This window comes from Peromyscus leucopus, chromosome 5 (genome assembly GCF_004664715.2).
Source record: "Peromyscus leucopus breed LL Stock chromosome 5, UCI_PerLeu_2.1, whole genome shotgun sequence".
NCBI classification, from domain to species: domain Eukaryota; kingdom Metazoa; phylum Chordata; class Mammalia; order Rodentia; family Cricetidae; genus Peromyscus; species Peromyscus leucopus.
In genome coordinates, this window is record NC_051067.1 from 22,266,828 (window position 1) to 22,284,719 (window position 17,892).

The 17,892-nt window shown below is 44.6% G+C and overlaps 1 protein-coding gene across 3 annotated transcripts in view; it reads left to right on the top strand.

Annotated features, from left to right (window-relative positions):
- The window catches only part of LOC114692127 (androgen dependent TFPI regulating protein), a 91,449-nt gene that overhangs the window by 70,764 nt on the left and 2,793 nt on the right, over positions 1–17,892 (top strand). For all 3 annotated transcript variants that reach the window (XM_037205775.1, XM_037205777.1, XM_037205776.1), the window contains 2 exons: positions 2,065–2,180; positions 11,901–12,052. In XM_037205775.1, coding sequence (XP_037061670.1) covers positions 2,065–2,180; positions 11,901–12,052 — 268 coding nt within the window. The remainder of the gene's footprint in view (positions 1–2,064; positions 2,181–11,900; positions 12,053–17,892) is intronic.

Consider the following 17,892-nt stretch of genomic DNA (forward strand, 5'->3'; position numbering starts at 1 on the left):
TGGTGGCTTCTAGATAGAGACAGCACTGAGATCAGTCACTGAGTATAATCAGGAATCAGAATCTGTTGTGTCTGGGAGTTTTGGTACCTGTGGTGGGCAAGGAAGGGAGTCCCCAGGATGACCCAAGATGGTTCTGCTCTCATCCTCTTGAATGCCTGCTGTAGCTGCTTGGAAAGCACAGGCCAGAAGCTTCCAAGTCATGAATGCCCCAGAACCTTCTCCACCCCGAATCCACCCATAATTCACAATAATGTTAGCAACAACCATGGCAGGTAGTCGGTCACCAGATGCTACCAAGGACCTAGGACTAAGTGATGTGAGTCTACCAAAAGTGATCACGTATTGTCCCCAATTGACAACAGGGTAGCCCCAGCCCAGAGGTCTTCAACTACTTTCCCAAGGTGACATTCAGAAGGTTATGCCCATAAGCACCATGCTTCTTCATTGGAGGAACACACAAAAGCAGCAAACTGTACTCAGACTCATAGAAAGGTACAGAGTACAAGAGAGAATATGGAATTTTCTTCATTGTGTGTCCATCTAGTCAGCACATGCAGGACCAGTTTCAAGCAAAGTGCATAAAAACTATGCTGCTACCTTCCATGCCTTGTTACTACAACACAGGATCCCAAGCCCTTAGGATGCTCGGCTGTTCAGTGTCACCCACTTGTGACCCTGGCTGGGACACTCCAGACCATGATGCTCTCACCCCTATCCTTAACATTTGCTTCTTACCACATGTTACAAAACTGGTTACCTGAAGCTCATCGTGATCTCCTTATTGGGTCCTAGCTGTAAGGGACAAAAGAAGGTACCAACTCTTGTGGGGGTCTCCTGAGCACAAGTCTTGTGAGATTGACATTGAGGAGTGCCCTGAGCCCGAGACCTGAGCTCCAGCCTCATAGGCTAGGTACAAGCACACAGACCCTCCCAAACCCTGAGGACTCTGTGACTTGGGTGCTGATAACCACCAGGACTTAGCATCAGGAGGCTTTGGATGCAAGGGCCTGCAAAGAACGATGTAAACCAGGCTGCAGAGTCACAGAAGGGCTCTGTAATCTCTTCAGTAATGAAGGGAGCATTGTGTATAGACCGCCAGGGACTGAACCTAGAGCAGCTTCCAAAACCCAGAAGGGAACAAGCCCAGCAGTTTTTAACCAGCAACCCCATCCCAAAAGGGGCACTTCCTTGACTGTGTTTTTGGAAATGGGGTTTGAAATATTTGAAAGGTATGAAAAAGCAGATGGTTATAAAGAAGGAAGGTATGGGGAGGAAGATGGGCTTAGGGAGTTTCAGAAGCAGCCTTATGACTACTCCATAGCACCTGCCATCCCCAGCAGGCCTGAGCTCAGCAATGACTACAGTGGAGGAACACAGAGAGCGTGGGATGTGTTTTTTGCCCCCCACCCGTGCTTATGGGTGCACAGCTTCAGTACGAGACTACGTGGCACCAGATATAACAGCCGAGAATCAAGAGAAATTAGCAAGGGGGAAAATTCACAGAGAACACCACAGAAGATTGCATTAGTTGTCAGGAGCATGGATCCATGCACGCACAGAGAGGGAACAGACGCCCACTTATGGAGAGGAAGCACGTTGAGGCTTCTGGATTGAGTACAGAGGATTCTGAGGGACACTGCCCTGTCCAAGTGGAAAAAGAAAGTATCTGTGGATGTATACATAAGGGAAAGTATGTGCCTGTGTATGTGTAAGTGTATTTGAGAAAGTGTGTGAATATACAAGCTTGGTGTGTGTGCACGTGTGTGTGTGTGTGTGTGTGTGTGTGTGTGTGTGTGTGTAGAAGAGCACAGCAGGCGAGGCCAGAGAGGATGGTAGTGCATTTCAAAGAGCCTTATAACCCACAGAGGAGTTTAGACTAATATAGCAGGTGACTGGGAGCCACAGGAGGGCCGTGGGCACCCAAGGAGAATGACCTAACTCAAGGGTTGCAAAGGTCAACCTGGTAGTGTACAATTGGGTAGACTGGAAAGGGACAAGGGGATTATGTGCACTTTGAGAAGTAAGGGAGCCCCACCTTACAGTTTGTCGTATTTTCTTCTATAGCATACCTCCATATTGCCCTTCTCGCTGGTTGAAGCCATTCTCAGACCACACCACTATCCATCGAAGAAGCTAGGACTCGCCTTGTTGGGTACTTGTAACATTGCCTACATTATCAGGTAAGAATTGCACAGAAAGGGTCAACTGAAACTCACCATTGGTGCCGCACATAAACATTCATAAAAGTATAGCATTATTGTACTTAAGTACTTCTGTTGGTGTAGTTGGTGATCTAACCCATCTTTAAATTTCCAGAGGGAAAGGGTTCTTATTGTTTGATTTTAATTCTCATAAAAAGCTCATATTCAGAGGGGACACACACACACACACACACACACACACACACACACACACACACACACGGTAAGCCACAACTTCCTTATTCTCCCTTCATGAAAAGTAATTGTCAAGAAGCACACAGCATGTGTTTCCAAGAATATATTGACTTCAGTTTCATTTTCAATTAGAATATTTGAATGAATGAATGATCCAAAGCATCCATATGTACTCCATCTGAAAAGGCATTTGGCAGGTGGAACCAGATTCCCTGCATCATCTTAGGCCTCAGATATGATCACCTAGAGGGCAGTTGCCAGAGATGTGAAGAATATGGGAAATGAATCAAGTAACTGACCTTGATTTCATCATTCAGTCACTCTTTGTAATGCTGCCCAATGGTCTGCAATCAAGGGCATGCATATGACCCCTCTGTCTGGTACTTGAGGAAGCCCAGTTCCCTTCCACAGCTTCTTTCTTTTCTTTGCTTGTTTGTTTATTCTGAGACAAGGTTTTATGTAGCTCATGGTGGCCTCAAACTCTCTATATGGCTGAGAATAACCCAATGATCTTCATTTTGGGTCTTCCTATCTCTGCTTCCCAAGTGATGGAATTACAGAAGTGTATAACTGTCTTTGTTAGGGGTTCTATTGCTGCAAAGGGACACCATGACCATGGCAATCCCTCTGAAGAAAACATTTAATTGGGGCTGGCTTACAGGTTCAGAGGTTTAGTCCAGGATCATTATGGAAGGAAGCATGGCAGCACACAGGCACACATGGTTCTGGAGAAGGAGCTGAGAGTCCTATATTTGGATTGTCATGCAGGAGGAAGAGAGTGAAACTGGGCCTGGCTTGAGCATCTGAAACCTCAAAGCCCACCCCAAGTGACACACAAGGCCACATCTCCTAGCAGTGCCATTTCCCAGGAGCCTATAGCAGTCATTTTCATTCATATCACCACAATTACCTTGCCCGGTTTTATGATACTGGGATTGAACTGAAGGCCTCGTGCATAGTAGGCAAGCATTCTCCCAATGAGTATATCCCCAGCCCTGCCTTCCACAGCCTTCTCATATGACACCATTTCATGTCTGAAAGGGCCATACCATCCATGCATAAGACCTGAATACAGAACACATGGCCTTCTGGATCATCCCCCCACCCCACCCCAGTCTTTATATGGAAAGCCATTTAGTACAGTGCTCTATTAACAATGAGAGCAAAGCACAATATAACATTTCAAAGAACATGGCAGGTGTGGTGGTTTGAATGCAATTGACCCCCCCATAAGTTCATAGAGGATGGCACTACTGGAGGTGTGGTTTTGTTGGAGTAGGTTTGGCCTTGTTGGAGTAAGTGTGTCATTGTGGAGGTAAGTTTTGAGGTCTTATATATGCTCAAGCCATGCCCAGTATCTTAGTTCACTTCCTGTTGCCTGCAAGATGTAGAACTCTCAGCTCCTTTTCCAGCACCAAGTCTGCCTGCATGCCACTACATCTGCCATGATGATAAGGGACTAAACCTCTGAAACTGTAAGTCACCCAATTAAATGTTTTCCTTTATAAGAGTTGTTGTGGTCATAGTATCTAGCAATAGAAACACTAAGACAGGACAGGACATCTCAGGGCCTTCAGCAGCACATTTTTCATATAAGTTAACAGTTTGGTACCCAGAATTCCATGACCCTTCTTTCCTTCCTGTAATCTTCCCATCTTCTCCCTACCCTTCCTCATTGCCTCCTCCCCCAGCCCACCCCAAGTGCTAAGGTCTTTCTTGCTTTTCTCTTAAAGAAAGTTCTTGTATAATATAATTTCTCTGAGAATTAAGTGTTCTGTACTGTTCTCCACACTTTGGGGTCTTTGAAGTTTAACAAAGGGATACTTTAAGAACACAAAGCTCTAGTTGGGAACCCCTTTTAGTCAACACCAGGACCATTGTACTAAGGAAGATCCTGAAGCCATATTGTATGATGCAGATACTGAGGACACGGGGAGGTTACAAGAAGCCCATGGCTCTTAGAGACTATCTGGGAATGAGAAGGGACACAGGACAAGGAAGTTACAGTGGTTAAACTGGTGGTAGGGTGACCAGGGCGCTGCAGCTGATGGTCAGGGTTGGCTTCTAAAGGGAAGAATCATTTCAGCTGAGATCTGGAGAAAGAGTAAGAACTCAGAAGAAATGAGAGAAAAGACTGTCAGGCTGAGGGAACCGCTGCCCTGGAGCACCAAAGGAGGCAAGCGCAAAGCTGAATTGGAGGATAGGGAAAAGTTAGGTCATGAGTACAGCTCAGTGAACTTGCATTTACAAATGGAGTGTTTTCCTGGTTTAAAAAAGACTTAAGCAGGGTTACAGAGTCGGTAAGTACGGTGAGTTAAGTACAGAGGTAGGTAAGGCAACCGTGGCTGGAATGTGGAAATGGGACTAAGGAAGAAGAGAAGTAGAAACTCAGGAGAGTCAGTGTCAGTCAATGTTCAAACACCACAAACAGAGGATGGTAACTTATTTATTGGCCGGCCTCTGAACATTAGGGTTCCGAGGACTTAGATGCCATGCTCGAGGTCATGAGGCAGGGGGATCTAGCTGGGAAGGAACAAGAACAAAACCTAAGGAAAGATTTGAAAGTGCTGAGACTAAGGTGAGCTTTATGCCCACCTACTCAGCCAGCCTCCAGCATGGTGGTTTTGTACACACTGGGAGCTGAGCAGGCTCTTGGCCTTGTATACACTATGGAGAAAGAACTAACAAGAGACCCCAATTTAAGGTGGCTTTAGAGTCAGCTTTGTACTGAAATAAATGGAATACAAGTATACCTGAGGGCATTTTGTTGTCCCAGAGTAGACACTTCCATAGTTCAGTCCAGCCCCCAGTAAGAGGGCATGAGATCCTTTGCTGCCCTCTAGCCCTGCCCTGTTAAACAAAATGCACCCTCATGAGCACACATGATCATAGGAAGTTCCCTAGTGGTCGACGCCCATGGAGAAGGGCTCTAGGTCAGCTCTCAGGGTGTGCTGATGGCAATGGGCAGATAGGGAGACAACAAAGCAAGAACGAGGTCCTGAAAGCCGGCTGGGCCCCAGGGAGCATGAGAAACAAACAGGAGTCTGTAAGGAGCTGCGGCTAACTCTGCACCAGAGACATCGTTCTGATAAAACCACTGGAACAATGGCCTAAAAATAGCTGCCTGAACCCCTGGGGACTGCCTCCCCTGTGCTGTTCACTTTCTGCTACTTTTTAGGTAGCAAAATTGGAGGTTTGGCCCTGCAGAGGGAAAACAAAGCCCTGCAGAGCAGTGATGACTAAAACGGTTCCTTTCCTTTGGAAAGCTTCTGTCCCCTAGGAATCTGGTGTCTTGCTTACACCTCCCTGCCCTCTCACCCCCGAGACACCTCGCCTCAGTCTGTCTGTGGCAGTGGTGATGGGTGGAGCAAGGAATGTTCCTGCTGCTGGCCTTGTTCCATTTCAAAAAGGGGATTTGAACAGGTTTCCCCTAATACAGAGCTGGTTCTGCTAGGAAAAGTGAGATCATATAAGGCCAGGCTCCAGCCTGCAGGGGACTGCTATTTAATAAGGGGAAAAGAGCTGAGCATACAGACTGTAGGAGCCTGGGCTGGGAAGTGAGAAGATGTAATCAAAGCACAAGAAGCTGCAAGAACACGGAGAAGGAAGGACAGCAGTAAGAAGGTATCATGAAAGGAACTCGTTAGGGTCTGAGACCCCAAAGACCACGCAGAGTTAGAGCAGCAACAAGCTGTTCACCCTGACTGCGTCCACAGTCAGCAAGCGGAGAGTGTTAAATGCTTGTGAGTCAACCAAATTTCTCCTTTCTGTATAGTCCCAGGGTCCCAGACTACTGAATGGTACCACTCACTTTCAGGGCAGGTCTCCCCACCTCAGTCAACCTAATCAAGACAATCCCTCTAGTCATGCCCAAGAGGCTAACCAAATCAGAATAATTCATCACAAGTATGTGCAGGGGCTTGTCTCCTGAATGATTCCAGTTTTATAAGGTTAACAGTCAGCATTAACTACCACATTCCTCAAGAGTAACAGTATTTAAGCCCATTCCTCACGCACACAATTATAAATCATATTCCAAGAATATTACATGTTGCTAAGAGCTGAACCAAGCTGAGTTCAGATCAGATGGCCATACCCACACTTAAAATTCTCTCCTTTTCCAATTATTGCATCATGGTAAAATCTTTCCAAGAGCCACTGTTTGCTATTTCTGAAATGTAACCTCCATCTTGAACCAGCACAGTCAAACCCAGTTTTATAGCGTTTACCAGAATTGTTCTAGTATTAATAAAAACTAGTGAGTCAGAAATTGAGATTCAAAACCTGATAAATCCAAGGAACGGGGAGGGATGATAAGTTGACTCTACTCACCACTTACCCACCCCCAATCTGAAAAGCCCCATAAATCCTGTCAGCCCCTCCTTCTCTCTTCCTGTCCCTCTCTATCCAACTTTCTCAGTCTTCCAACATCTCTATGGTTAATCCTGGTCGGCCAATCACTGACTCCATCCTTGATTCAAGTTAGCTTTATTTGCACAGCGGAGTGACAGTGTGAAAAATTCTCCCACAACATGGTTTGTAAACTCAAATCTTAGCAAGAGTTAGAATCCCAGCCCCATTTTCTACAGTGGTACTCACCAGTCATCATGCTGATGTATGAAAATAACTATCAGGATGTCACACAATGCACCTCTATTACCAGCATTTAGGGGTGGGCTTCTGGGGGTACAAATTAAAAAGTAATTATAGTGCTTGTAACAGAAACTAGAAATACAACACAGTAAAGAAGGCACCAGATTCTTTTGAAATGAAGAATCTACCAGAAATATATCGTTGAAGAAATGGATTAGGTTTATGAATTCATTGGCATGTAATGGGTAATGTAAAGAACACATTAAGGATACTTTTAAGAATTTTCAGATAGTGGCCAGGAAAGATCGTGGCTTCACAAATAGAGATGAGGATGAATTATGAAAGAAGTAGTTTAGAGTATAGTGTTTTGTTTTGTTTTTGAGACAGGGTTTCTCTATGTAGCTTTGGAGCCTGTCCTGGACCTTGCTTTGTAGACCAGGCTGGCCTCGAACTCACAGAAACCCGCCTGCTTCTGCCTCCCGAGTGCTGGGATTAAAGGCGTGCGCCGCCGCCGCCGCCGCCGCCGCCGCCGCCGCCGCCACCTGGCAAATATAGTTTTCTTAATAGCCAGTTTAAAATCCCATATTCAGGTTCTATTAAAATCTAATGCTGGCCTGTTGATGATGATGCATGCCTTTAAACCCCCGCACTCAGGAGGTAGAGGCAGGCAGATCTCTCAGTTCAAGACGAGACTAGTCTACAGATCAAATTCCAAGATGGCCAGGTCTACACAGAGAAACGCTGTCTTAACACCCCCTCCTCCCGCAAAAAAATTATCACTAGTTCGATTTGTTTAGGGTTTATACATTAGGAAATCACCCCAAACACCCCACACAGCAGTTTCTCTCTACAGTGAAGGTTGACACCCACCCACCTAGAGGAAATTCACTGCATGCTTTCTGAATGAAGATGGGTGAAGGGGTTACAGGTAGCTGATCCCTCAGATGAGAGAAGATTTCTGGAGTCCAAGTTCTCTTGTTTTAATGATCACATGGGGCAGGAGGACAGCTGAGGTAGCCAACAGCTGAGATCGGGCAGACAAGAATCCCCAGGGCCTTTAACAAGGGGGAAGCCTCACACCCACGGAAGGTGTATCAGGGTGATGTGGATGAGTTCCAAAACTCAGTCCATTCAGGAAACAGGTGAGGTGCAGGAAGGTGTACTCTTCCTACTCCCTTCTTTCCTCGCTGTATTCGGGCAAACCACAGAGAAGGGATTCCAGCGGCCACAGTGACTCACTCTCCTTCCTCACCCCCTGCCGAATGCCCTCTAACAATTACTGCATGCTTGCCTCGGACTCCCCTGGGTTCCTTCTGCTTTTTCTACTGCCACCCAACAGCTATCCGTTCTCTGGCTTGTTTTCCGTGAAAGCGCACCATCGGTTTGCTGATGTCAAGATCTTTCCGTCTTATGCCCTATGCTGGACGGGGAGAGAGGTGAAGTTAATGGAAACTTTTCACGTCCCTAGGGAAGTGTCCTCGCTTGTGGACTACCTTACACAAAAGGACATGGGAGTTAGGAAGCCCTAATTTCATGTATCTAAAGCAAACCATGTGAACTGATTAATACGGTCTATTAGAGTGTGCTCAGGGATCCATTCCTACCTGCTTGGGGATATTTCTGCCCCTTGTTCCTACTCTGGTCTGTTCTAAGAAACAACCATGCGGCAGGAAACACCATGAAAAGCCTTCTGTAATGCATCTCTGCTACGCACATCTTCATCCTTGTATTTATTATAATGAATGATATCATTGTTACAGTCATCCCATCATCCATGTAGCAGGGAGAACAAATATCCTAGCAAGGCAGGCCTAGGAAACAAGCAATGAACTTGGTCATATACACTTACATGACCTCAAGACTGATGCTGTCTGTCTTGGGATTTCTGTTGCTTTAAGAAAACACCAAGGCCAAAGTGAGGGTGCAGAAAGGGTTTATTTCAGCTTACAACTCCCAAGTCACACTCTGTCACTCAGGAAAGTCAGGGCAGGAAGTCAGACCGGACAGGAACCTGAAGGTGGGAAGTGAAGCGGAAGCCATGGGGGACTGTTACTGAATTGCTCCCCATGGTTTTCTCAGCCTGCTTTGTGTAGAATCCAAGACCACCTGCATCATTCACAATGAGCTAGGCTTGACCACATCAGTCATCAATCAAGAAATGTACCACAGGCTTGCCTAAAAACCAAATTAGTGGAGGATTGTCACAATTGAGGTTCCCTCTTCAAAATGACTCTGGACGGTGTCAAGTTTAAATTAAGCTAGCTAGCATAGTGTCCTAAGTTGATTTTAATTGTGACAAAGGGAACATAGTATAAAATCAACCATTTTTCCCACTTGAAGTGTGTACTTCAGTGCCGTTGAGTACATTCACATTATACAGCTATGACCTGCATCCCCTATCCAGAACTCTGAAACCAATAAACAACACTTCCACATCCCTTCTCTGCCCACCTCTCACACTCACCATCAACCTTCCTGTCTGAATCTGATGCCTCCTCCTACAAATGGAATTGCGTGTGACCTTTTCCCACCGCAGCGCCTTCAAGGTTCACACCTATGTTGTGACCTACGTTCAAATGCTTCTCCTTTTAACGCCATGTTTTACTCCTCCATTCACCCACCAATGACCTCTTGGGCTGTTCCCACCTTTGGTCTATAAACTCCAATGTATGGATATCTTTGGGTCTCTGATTTCAAGTCTCAGAGCATGTTCTCCAGTGTAATGAGTATATGAGGCAGATGATAACCCGTCTTACAGTTTTCTTAGCTGATGGCGTAGAAAGAATCCAGTTTCTCCATATCCTCACAAACACATATGTTCTGTGGTTTGTTTCGGGTTTTAATGGTAGCCCTTCTGTGTAATGATGTGATAGCTCGTGACTTTGATCTGCAATCTCCAGATGTGACATCTGACATATTACTTGTTTATGTTCTTTGTGGAATGTCTATCAAGTCACCTGTCTGTTTCTAATTGGATTGTTTGGGAGTGTTTTTGAATTAGGCAAATTATTTACATATTCTCTGTGTTAGCTTATTAATATACATATGATTTGCACATATTTCTCTGCATCCTGTAGACAGCCCTTCTAAACTGTTGACTGTTTTCAACTAACTCTCAATCATTTGATTTTACCAATAAAAACTCAGGAGCCAGATGGCTGGCATGGAAACCTGCTAGCCCAGAGAGGCAGAGAAAGCACCCAGCTGACCTTCTTCCTCCTCTGATGTCCCAGAAAGAGTTTTCTTCTACACCAGCTCAAACAAAACTCTTCAAACTGAATGTCCCTCCCTTCTACTTCCTGTGCATCCCTCTGTCCACCCTCCTGACTCCCTCTTACTCTCTGATTTTTTTTTCCTGTCCGACTGGTTGCTTGCTCCACCTCTTGACCTAAGGGTTGACTTTATTTAATCCTGTTTACAATATTCAAGCAGAAAGCTCCTGGATTAAAGGTGAGTGCTAGGACTGAACCATACCACAACTAGAAACAGGTTGTGTTTTGTTGTTTTTTTTTTTAGTAAATAACACAATCTCGGGGCTCACAGTATAATCAAATATCCTGCAACAGTTGACAGTATCCTTTAATGCATAGAGATGAGCCTGTAAATTCCACACTTCAGCTCCCTGTTGCCCCACCCTAGTCCTGGCCCCAAATATTAGCCCTTGTCCACAAAACACTTAACAAACTGAATGTATTTGAAATGACAGAGATTCCATTCAGGTTTTTGAAAGCTTAATTAAGAACAAAGCCTCGCTTTTCTGCACTCCTCTGATAGACAGCCATGTTGGAATGCTGTTTCTCAGGCCTGGTCTATCTTCCCTCTTACAAAAGAACCCTGCTGCGCTGTCCATGACTGCTTAGGAACTCCTCCCGTCAAACTCACACATGCCAAGCATGGTCTCATGCATCTTACACATGAAATACATGGGTTACAAACACATATTTCATTCTAGTCATTCTTGCAGCATCCCGATGAGGTGCATGCTATTTGGATCCCTGGTCTGCACCAGCAGAGTTAATAAGTTGCTGGAGGTGATGCAGCTAATAGGTGGCAGACTGAACATTTAAGTCACAGAATCCTCTTCCAGATTCCATGCACTTAACAATTGTAAGCTGCAGCAAAGCGACATCATCCCTTCACACATACTCTGTGTTTTAAGTTATTTCAGACTTTGGCATCCTCGGTGCAGTTGGCTTCCAGCGTACTGCATTTTTAGTCCTCACTTAGACGTCATGGCTTCTCTCCCAGCATTCCTCTTCTTTCCTTTGGCTCACAGAAACAACTTATCGTCTATCCTCACATGAGTAAGTTCTGAGCCTCTCTACCAACCCATCCATTCCTACCTAGTGCTGGACCCCTAAGGATTCCTGTGAGCTGAAGTCAGGGGTAACAGACAGTCTCCAGGCATCCTGTTTTAGAACAATCCATCTCGACCCCTCCTGGGTCAACAAGACTTGGAGAGCTGAGAGAAGCTGCCCTGTCCTCTTAGGTACCAACACCAACAGCTGCACACGTCCCACTTGAGCTGCAGGCAACAAAACTGACACCATCGTCACAGGTCCAATGCCTCAGTCAGCTGTCCATCTCAAAGAAAGCAATAATTCCGCCATGTGCTCACATACCCTCCTTGGCTGATAATGTGTTGTGGGCCTCTATCCTTCCACCGAGATGGATCACAAAGTACTAGTTAAGGAAAAGGCCAACTCATTCCATGAAAAGAGATGTTTTATTAAAACAAGTAACAGCACTAGGAGACAACCGACTCCCTCCTGTAGATATGTGGGAATACTTCACATGTTGACAAACGCTCGCCTGGGGCTGGTTTTCACCTGCTGTTCCCGTGTCCCACTGAACCCAAGGTGAAAATAGCTTACTGGCTGCTAATATCATTTTGACTTCTTGTTTATGCAGGATCCTGTGGCGCTACTCTCAGACCGGAAACTGGGTGTACCCTGTGTTTGCCTACCTCAGCCCACTGGGTATTATCATCTTCTTCTCAGCTGCTTACATCCTGAATGCCGGCATCTACCTTCTTGGAGAGAAGATCAATCACTGGAAGTGGGGTCAGTGCTTCCCTCTTGTCCATAGTCCACAGAGATACTTTTTCTTATTCCGTCTCCACTCTCCACCCAAACCAAAGGAAAACTTATATTTTTGGTTTTAAGCCTAGCCTTTAATGGCTGAGCTATCCCTCCAGCCCCCAATGGAAAACTTAGTCCAAACCAGAAGACCACACTGCTAGGTACCTTTGTTCATAGAGCTCAAGTAGGTTGTATGAATGCTGGAAGAAGAAAAGCCAGATGCAAGTTGGCATTGCCTTGGAGAACTCCAAGGGTCTCTTCTCTTCTGTCAAATAATATCTCATTTAACTCCAAGACCAAATCGTCTTTTGAAATTTTAGGACCCAAAGAACAAGATGTTACCACCTCAGACATGAGGGGGAGAATCCTATAAGGGTCTTCACTCACCCCAGTGAGGGCTTGAGGGATAGGAACTCTTAAAGTATGAGTTCCTTTCATCCTAGAAAAATGTGGCTCTTATTCTAAACTGTAAGAGATAGCTTATTCTGAGCTAAATGTGAGTAAGCATGGCCCAGTAAACATGGACTCATGTTGCTCTAGATAACATCCTCCTCCTCTACTGAAGAAGAGATATGAACTTACACAGTCACAGAACAAAGGACAATAACAAATCAATGCATTAAACCAAACATTGATGTATAGATGGGGACAACAGGTAGGTGGGCCCATGGGCTACAGCAAAATGGGAAAAACTCTGCTCTAGGTTTCAGATATTATCTGATGAATCTTAGTCTGGAGGATAGTGGAAGTCAGGAGTCTGTCAAGTTAATCCATTCTAACGGTTGCTTTTTTTATTTTTTTTAAATTTAAAATTATTTTTCATTTTACATACTAACCCCTATTTTCTCCCCCTCCCCTTCTCCTGCTTTCCCCCACATCCCCCCATCCCACCCCCATCCCCTCCTCATAGGGGGTAAGGCCTCTCTTGGGTAGTCAACACAGTCTGGCATACCAAAGTTGGGGTAGGACCAAGCCCCTCCGCCCAGCATCACTGCTGAGTAAGGCATCACACCATAGGAAATGGACTCTAAAAAACCAGTTCATGTACCTGGGAAAAGTCCCATTGCCAGGGGATTCACAAACACATCAAGCCACACAACTGTCACCCACATTCAGAGGGCCTAATTGGGTTCATGCAGGCTCCCCAGCTGTCAGTCCAGAGTCCATGAGCTCCCACTAGCTTGGGCCAGCTATCTCTCTGGTTTTTCCAATCATGATCCTAACCACCCCACCCTTGCTCCTATAGTCCCTCCTCTATCTCTTCAACTGAACTATAGGAGCTCGGCCAAGTGCTTGGCTATGGGTGTCTGCATCTGCTTCCATCAGTCACTGGATGTAGGTTCTAAGATGACAATTAGGGTAGACACCAATCTGAGTACAAGGGAGGCCCAGTTCGAGCACCCTCTCCACCACTATGAGTCTTAGCTGGTGACATCCTTGTGAGTTCCTGGGGATTTCCCTAGCTCCAGATTTCTCCCTAAACCCTTAATGTTTCACTCTGTAAAGATATCGGTTTCATTGCTCTTCCTCTCCATCCCTCCCCCAACTTGGCTATCTCGAACCCTCATGTTTCCACCCCCCATTCCCTTCCCTCTACACCCCCTCCCAGTTTACCCTTTCCCCTTCTTGGGGTGATCCATGTGTGTTCCTCTTACGATCCTCCTCTTTACCTAGCTTCTCTGGGGTTGTGGATTGTAGCCTGGTTATCCTTTGCTTTACATCTAATATCCACTTATAAGTGTATACATACCATGTTTGTCTTTCTGGGTCTGAGTTACCTCATTCAGGATGAATTTTTTTCTAGTTTCATCCATTTGCCTACAAATTTCATGATGACATTGGTTTTTACTGCTGTGTAATACTCCATTGCATAAACATACCACATTTTCTTTATCCATTCTTTTGTTGAAGGGCATCTAGGTTGTTTCCAGGTTCTGGCTATTATAAAAAAATGCTGCTATGAACATAGTTGAGCAAATGTCCTTGTGGTGTGGTTGAGCATCTTTTGGGTATATGCCCAAGAGTGGTATTGCTGGTTCTTAAGGTAGGTTCATTCCCAATGTTCTGAGAAACACCCCCACTGATTTCCAGGGTGGCTATACAAGTTTGCACTCCCACCAACAGTGGAGAAGTGTTCCCCTTTTTCCCCATCCTCTCCAACATAAGCTGTCATCAGTGTTTTTGATCTTAGCCATTCTGACAGGCAGAAGACAGTATCTCAGAGTTGTTTTGATTTGCATTTCCCTGATGGCTAAGGATGTTGAACACTTCCTTAAATGTCTTTCGGCCATTTGAGATTCTTCTGTTGAGAATTCTCTGTTTAGATATATACCCCATTTTTAAATTGGATTATTTGATATTTTGATGTCTAGTTACTTGAGTTCTTTATATATTTTAGAGATCACATTCCAAAGGTTTTATGTGACAGTCTAAAGGGATGGTAGGCCAGATACAGAGGTAGACAACAAATAGCTATTAAGGGGAGTAAAGATATCCCAGGATAATTTTGGTGCAACATCCCTGGAATTTGGGGGAGGGCGGTGATAGTTTATGTTTTAATTCTGCAAGAAGACATGCAGGAATTCACTGTGGTTTTGTATATAACAAAGTGAAGAAATCAGCTGTAGTCACCACCCCCAACCATTCAGCTACCAGCAGTTCTGGGCCATCAAACAGAAATGGCATTTCCCATTCTCTGCCTCCATGAGAGGCATAAGCTTGTGGGTACAAAGAGCAGGCAGTTTCCAGGGGCCCAGCCAGAGCTACTTCGAAGGGATGCTGAGAGCACGGAAAAAGATGTTCAACTTGGATCTGTGCATTTGCTTCTTTGGGGAGATTTAGTTTGTTTTTGTTTGGTTTTTAATTTATTTATTTTACATCCTGACCACACTTTCCCCTCTCTCCTCTCCTCCCATTCCCTCCCCCACCTCCTTTCTGCCTCCACATCCACTCCTCTTCCATTTCTGTTCAGAAAGGGACTTAAAGGGAGTGTTTTCTATGAAAGTAAACATTTAAAATGAGATGCTACAAACAAGAAACAAAACTAACTCAAATGCAGAAATAAAAGCAAGCTCCTAAAACCAGTATTTCAAACCCAGAATTCCAATTCATAGGGAAATCACTGACAGGTGGGGTTTGGGATTTCATATGTATAGGCATCTAATTCTAGCAATTTGGGGCTCCTTGAATTTCTGGGTAAAGATTTCTGATGATTTTCAAAGATCAGTAATTCTGAAAAAGAAACAGGAGGGAGGAAGTAAGGAGATGGAAGAGAGGACATTTGGAATCTGATGGATAGAAATACAGATAAAGAAAACCCAATTACTTAGAGATTATCAAGAACAGTAGGTTTTTAAATCAGTTGTATTGAGTTGGAAGATGATTGATGTTTTAAATTGTTTCTTTACAAGAGTGAATGTTAAACACCTTGAATTAAAACATGAAACATCACCCCTGAATTCTAGGGACTCGCACACCCCTGGGCTCTGAGAGCACTTGCACACATGGTGCACATAAAGTCACACGGACAGACAGACACACATGCACATAAATAAAAAGAACAAATGCATTTTCAGAGACGGGGTTTCTTTGTGTAGCCTTGGTTGTCCTAGAACTAGCTGTGTAGACCAGGCTGGCCTCAAACTCACAGAGATCTCTCTGCCTCTGGAGTCCTGGGATAATAAATGCATTTTTAATAAAATAAAATATTACTGTATTTATTATCCTTCAAATCCCCATAGCAGCAAGCCCCTAATATCCTTTACTGCCAAGCATTGTGTCCAATTTTTCTTATAGCGAATATCAACATACAGGCTCTCACTTTCCAAGAACATGCACATGATGTACAAGATGGGGATTAGTACAGAGAACAATGTGCCTCTCCTCTAGCTCTGCATTTGTGAGAAAAACAAAGAAACAGGTGAAAGGTCTTACATTGCATCAGAATAGAATAAAGAGTTGCATCCTGAACAAATTATCATTCATTGCAAAGAACCAAAAGATAAGGGAGAAAATGTAGTGAGGGCGGGCCATAGTTGACACTCACCTATAAGGTTCCCTCTTGAGAGGCTGAGAGACTAAGGCCGGAAGATCAATCACAAGCTCGAGGGCCAGCCCAAGCTACTGCCTCAAAGCAGGGGAAAGTATTAGAAGAGAAACTAGACCCCTCAAAATTCCAATGGCAGTGAAGGCTTTTAAATGATTGAACTGCCACAGGACTGTCTGTGTGAACCTCCACCATCCTCTCTCCTAACAGGATTGTGGTCCTCCCTCCTCCAGCTTCCAGAAGAAAGCCCCAGCCTTAAAGCACACAGACTCTTTGGGACTCAGTAACTATCTTGGTGTTCTCTCATCCTTGGCCACACTTCCTTCCTTTCCCTCCTTCCGGCCCCCATGGGTTTATACCCCTACTCTATCACCAGCCTTTGCCTGGCTCACATTCACTCACTTACTTCAGCTTATCTCCTCTAGGGTGGCTGCCCTCATCTGCCCAGGTTGGACTCAATGTCCTTTCCAGTTGTCCCATGGCTCTTCCTCTATCTGTTAAATGTCAGACTTATCACTTTAGCATTACTGACTTTGCTAGAGCTTTAGGGTTTTGTCTTTGTAGGAGGCCTTGAGCTTCTTAAGGGTTATTAGCCATTTTTGAACATCCATTTCTGCATGTTTTCCCCATGACTCAATCAGAGCAAACAGTTTAAAGGGGGTCAATGGGCCTTTCTCTCTAGGCAGGAAGAGAAAATTCTTACAAAGATTTTTCTGGAAATAGCTGTCATGAGGGTATCTCCAGTGGTTGTAAATTAGGACATTTGGTCAGGAGTTGGTGTCTAGGCAGGTGGAGGTGCGGTGGACCCACTGAAGAGCTGTTGAAGAAAGAGGTGCATATCAAAGCAGGCCATCTAAAGCAGCCAAGATCACCGAGAGAGTCATCTTGCATTGTGCTTCTCCAAGGCGGTTCACTGAAACCAGAAAATGTTCTTCACAATTTCAATTCAACATCTCAGATACCTAGGAGCCCATTTTAAAAAAAATTTGTCTTGTGTTCTGACTACTGGAGTTATAAAGATATGCACGATATCTGTGCAGATAAAAGGATTTTCTTTGCCACACCAACAGATGAATATTGCATATTTGTCTGAAACTCTCTCTCTAGCCTTTGACATATATGAAAGGATGAGAAGACTGGAGAAGTCAGGGTGGATCTCACTGACTGCCAACCAGCAGGCTTCCCACTGTGAAGCATTCCCTTCAATCAAAAAGTACTCTAGTAAACAACATTATTTCCCACTCAGAGTTTGAAATCCACTTTGTAAATGTCATTTATATAAGATAGATGACCTATTAATAAGTTGGCAGTGTTTCCATGCAATATAGAAACATGGTCAGAGATAAATTTTGAAGACACAAGGGAGCGTGGAAATTGCTCAGCTCTGGGAGAATGCAAAACTAAAGATCCATCTCATGCCTCTGTATGCTAGAAGCAAAAAGAAAAACACCATTTCTGAGGAATTCAAAGCATGTAATTCTCTACAGAATAAAGTGATTCGAATCTCCACACACAGAATTGTGTGGGAAGGTGACTTCTCCGTGTTGGTGGGCATATTAGCCAGCTTCTCATTGCTGCAGTAAAACACCTAAGAGAGGTAATGTCAACAAGCAGAAAGCTCTGTATGTACCTTACAGGGTTTTTTTTTGGGGGGGGGGCGGGGTTTCTATTGATTTGGCTTCAGGTGAAAGTAGCATATAGGTTAAGGTCAGAGTGCTTTTTAAAGATCAAGTAGGTTAATACATCTCACACTATAAAGAGAGTAATAAATGGGATC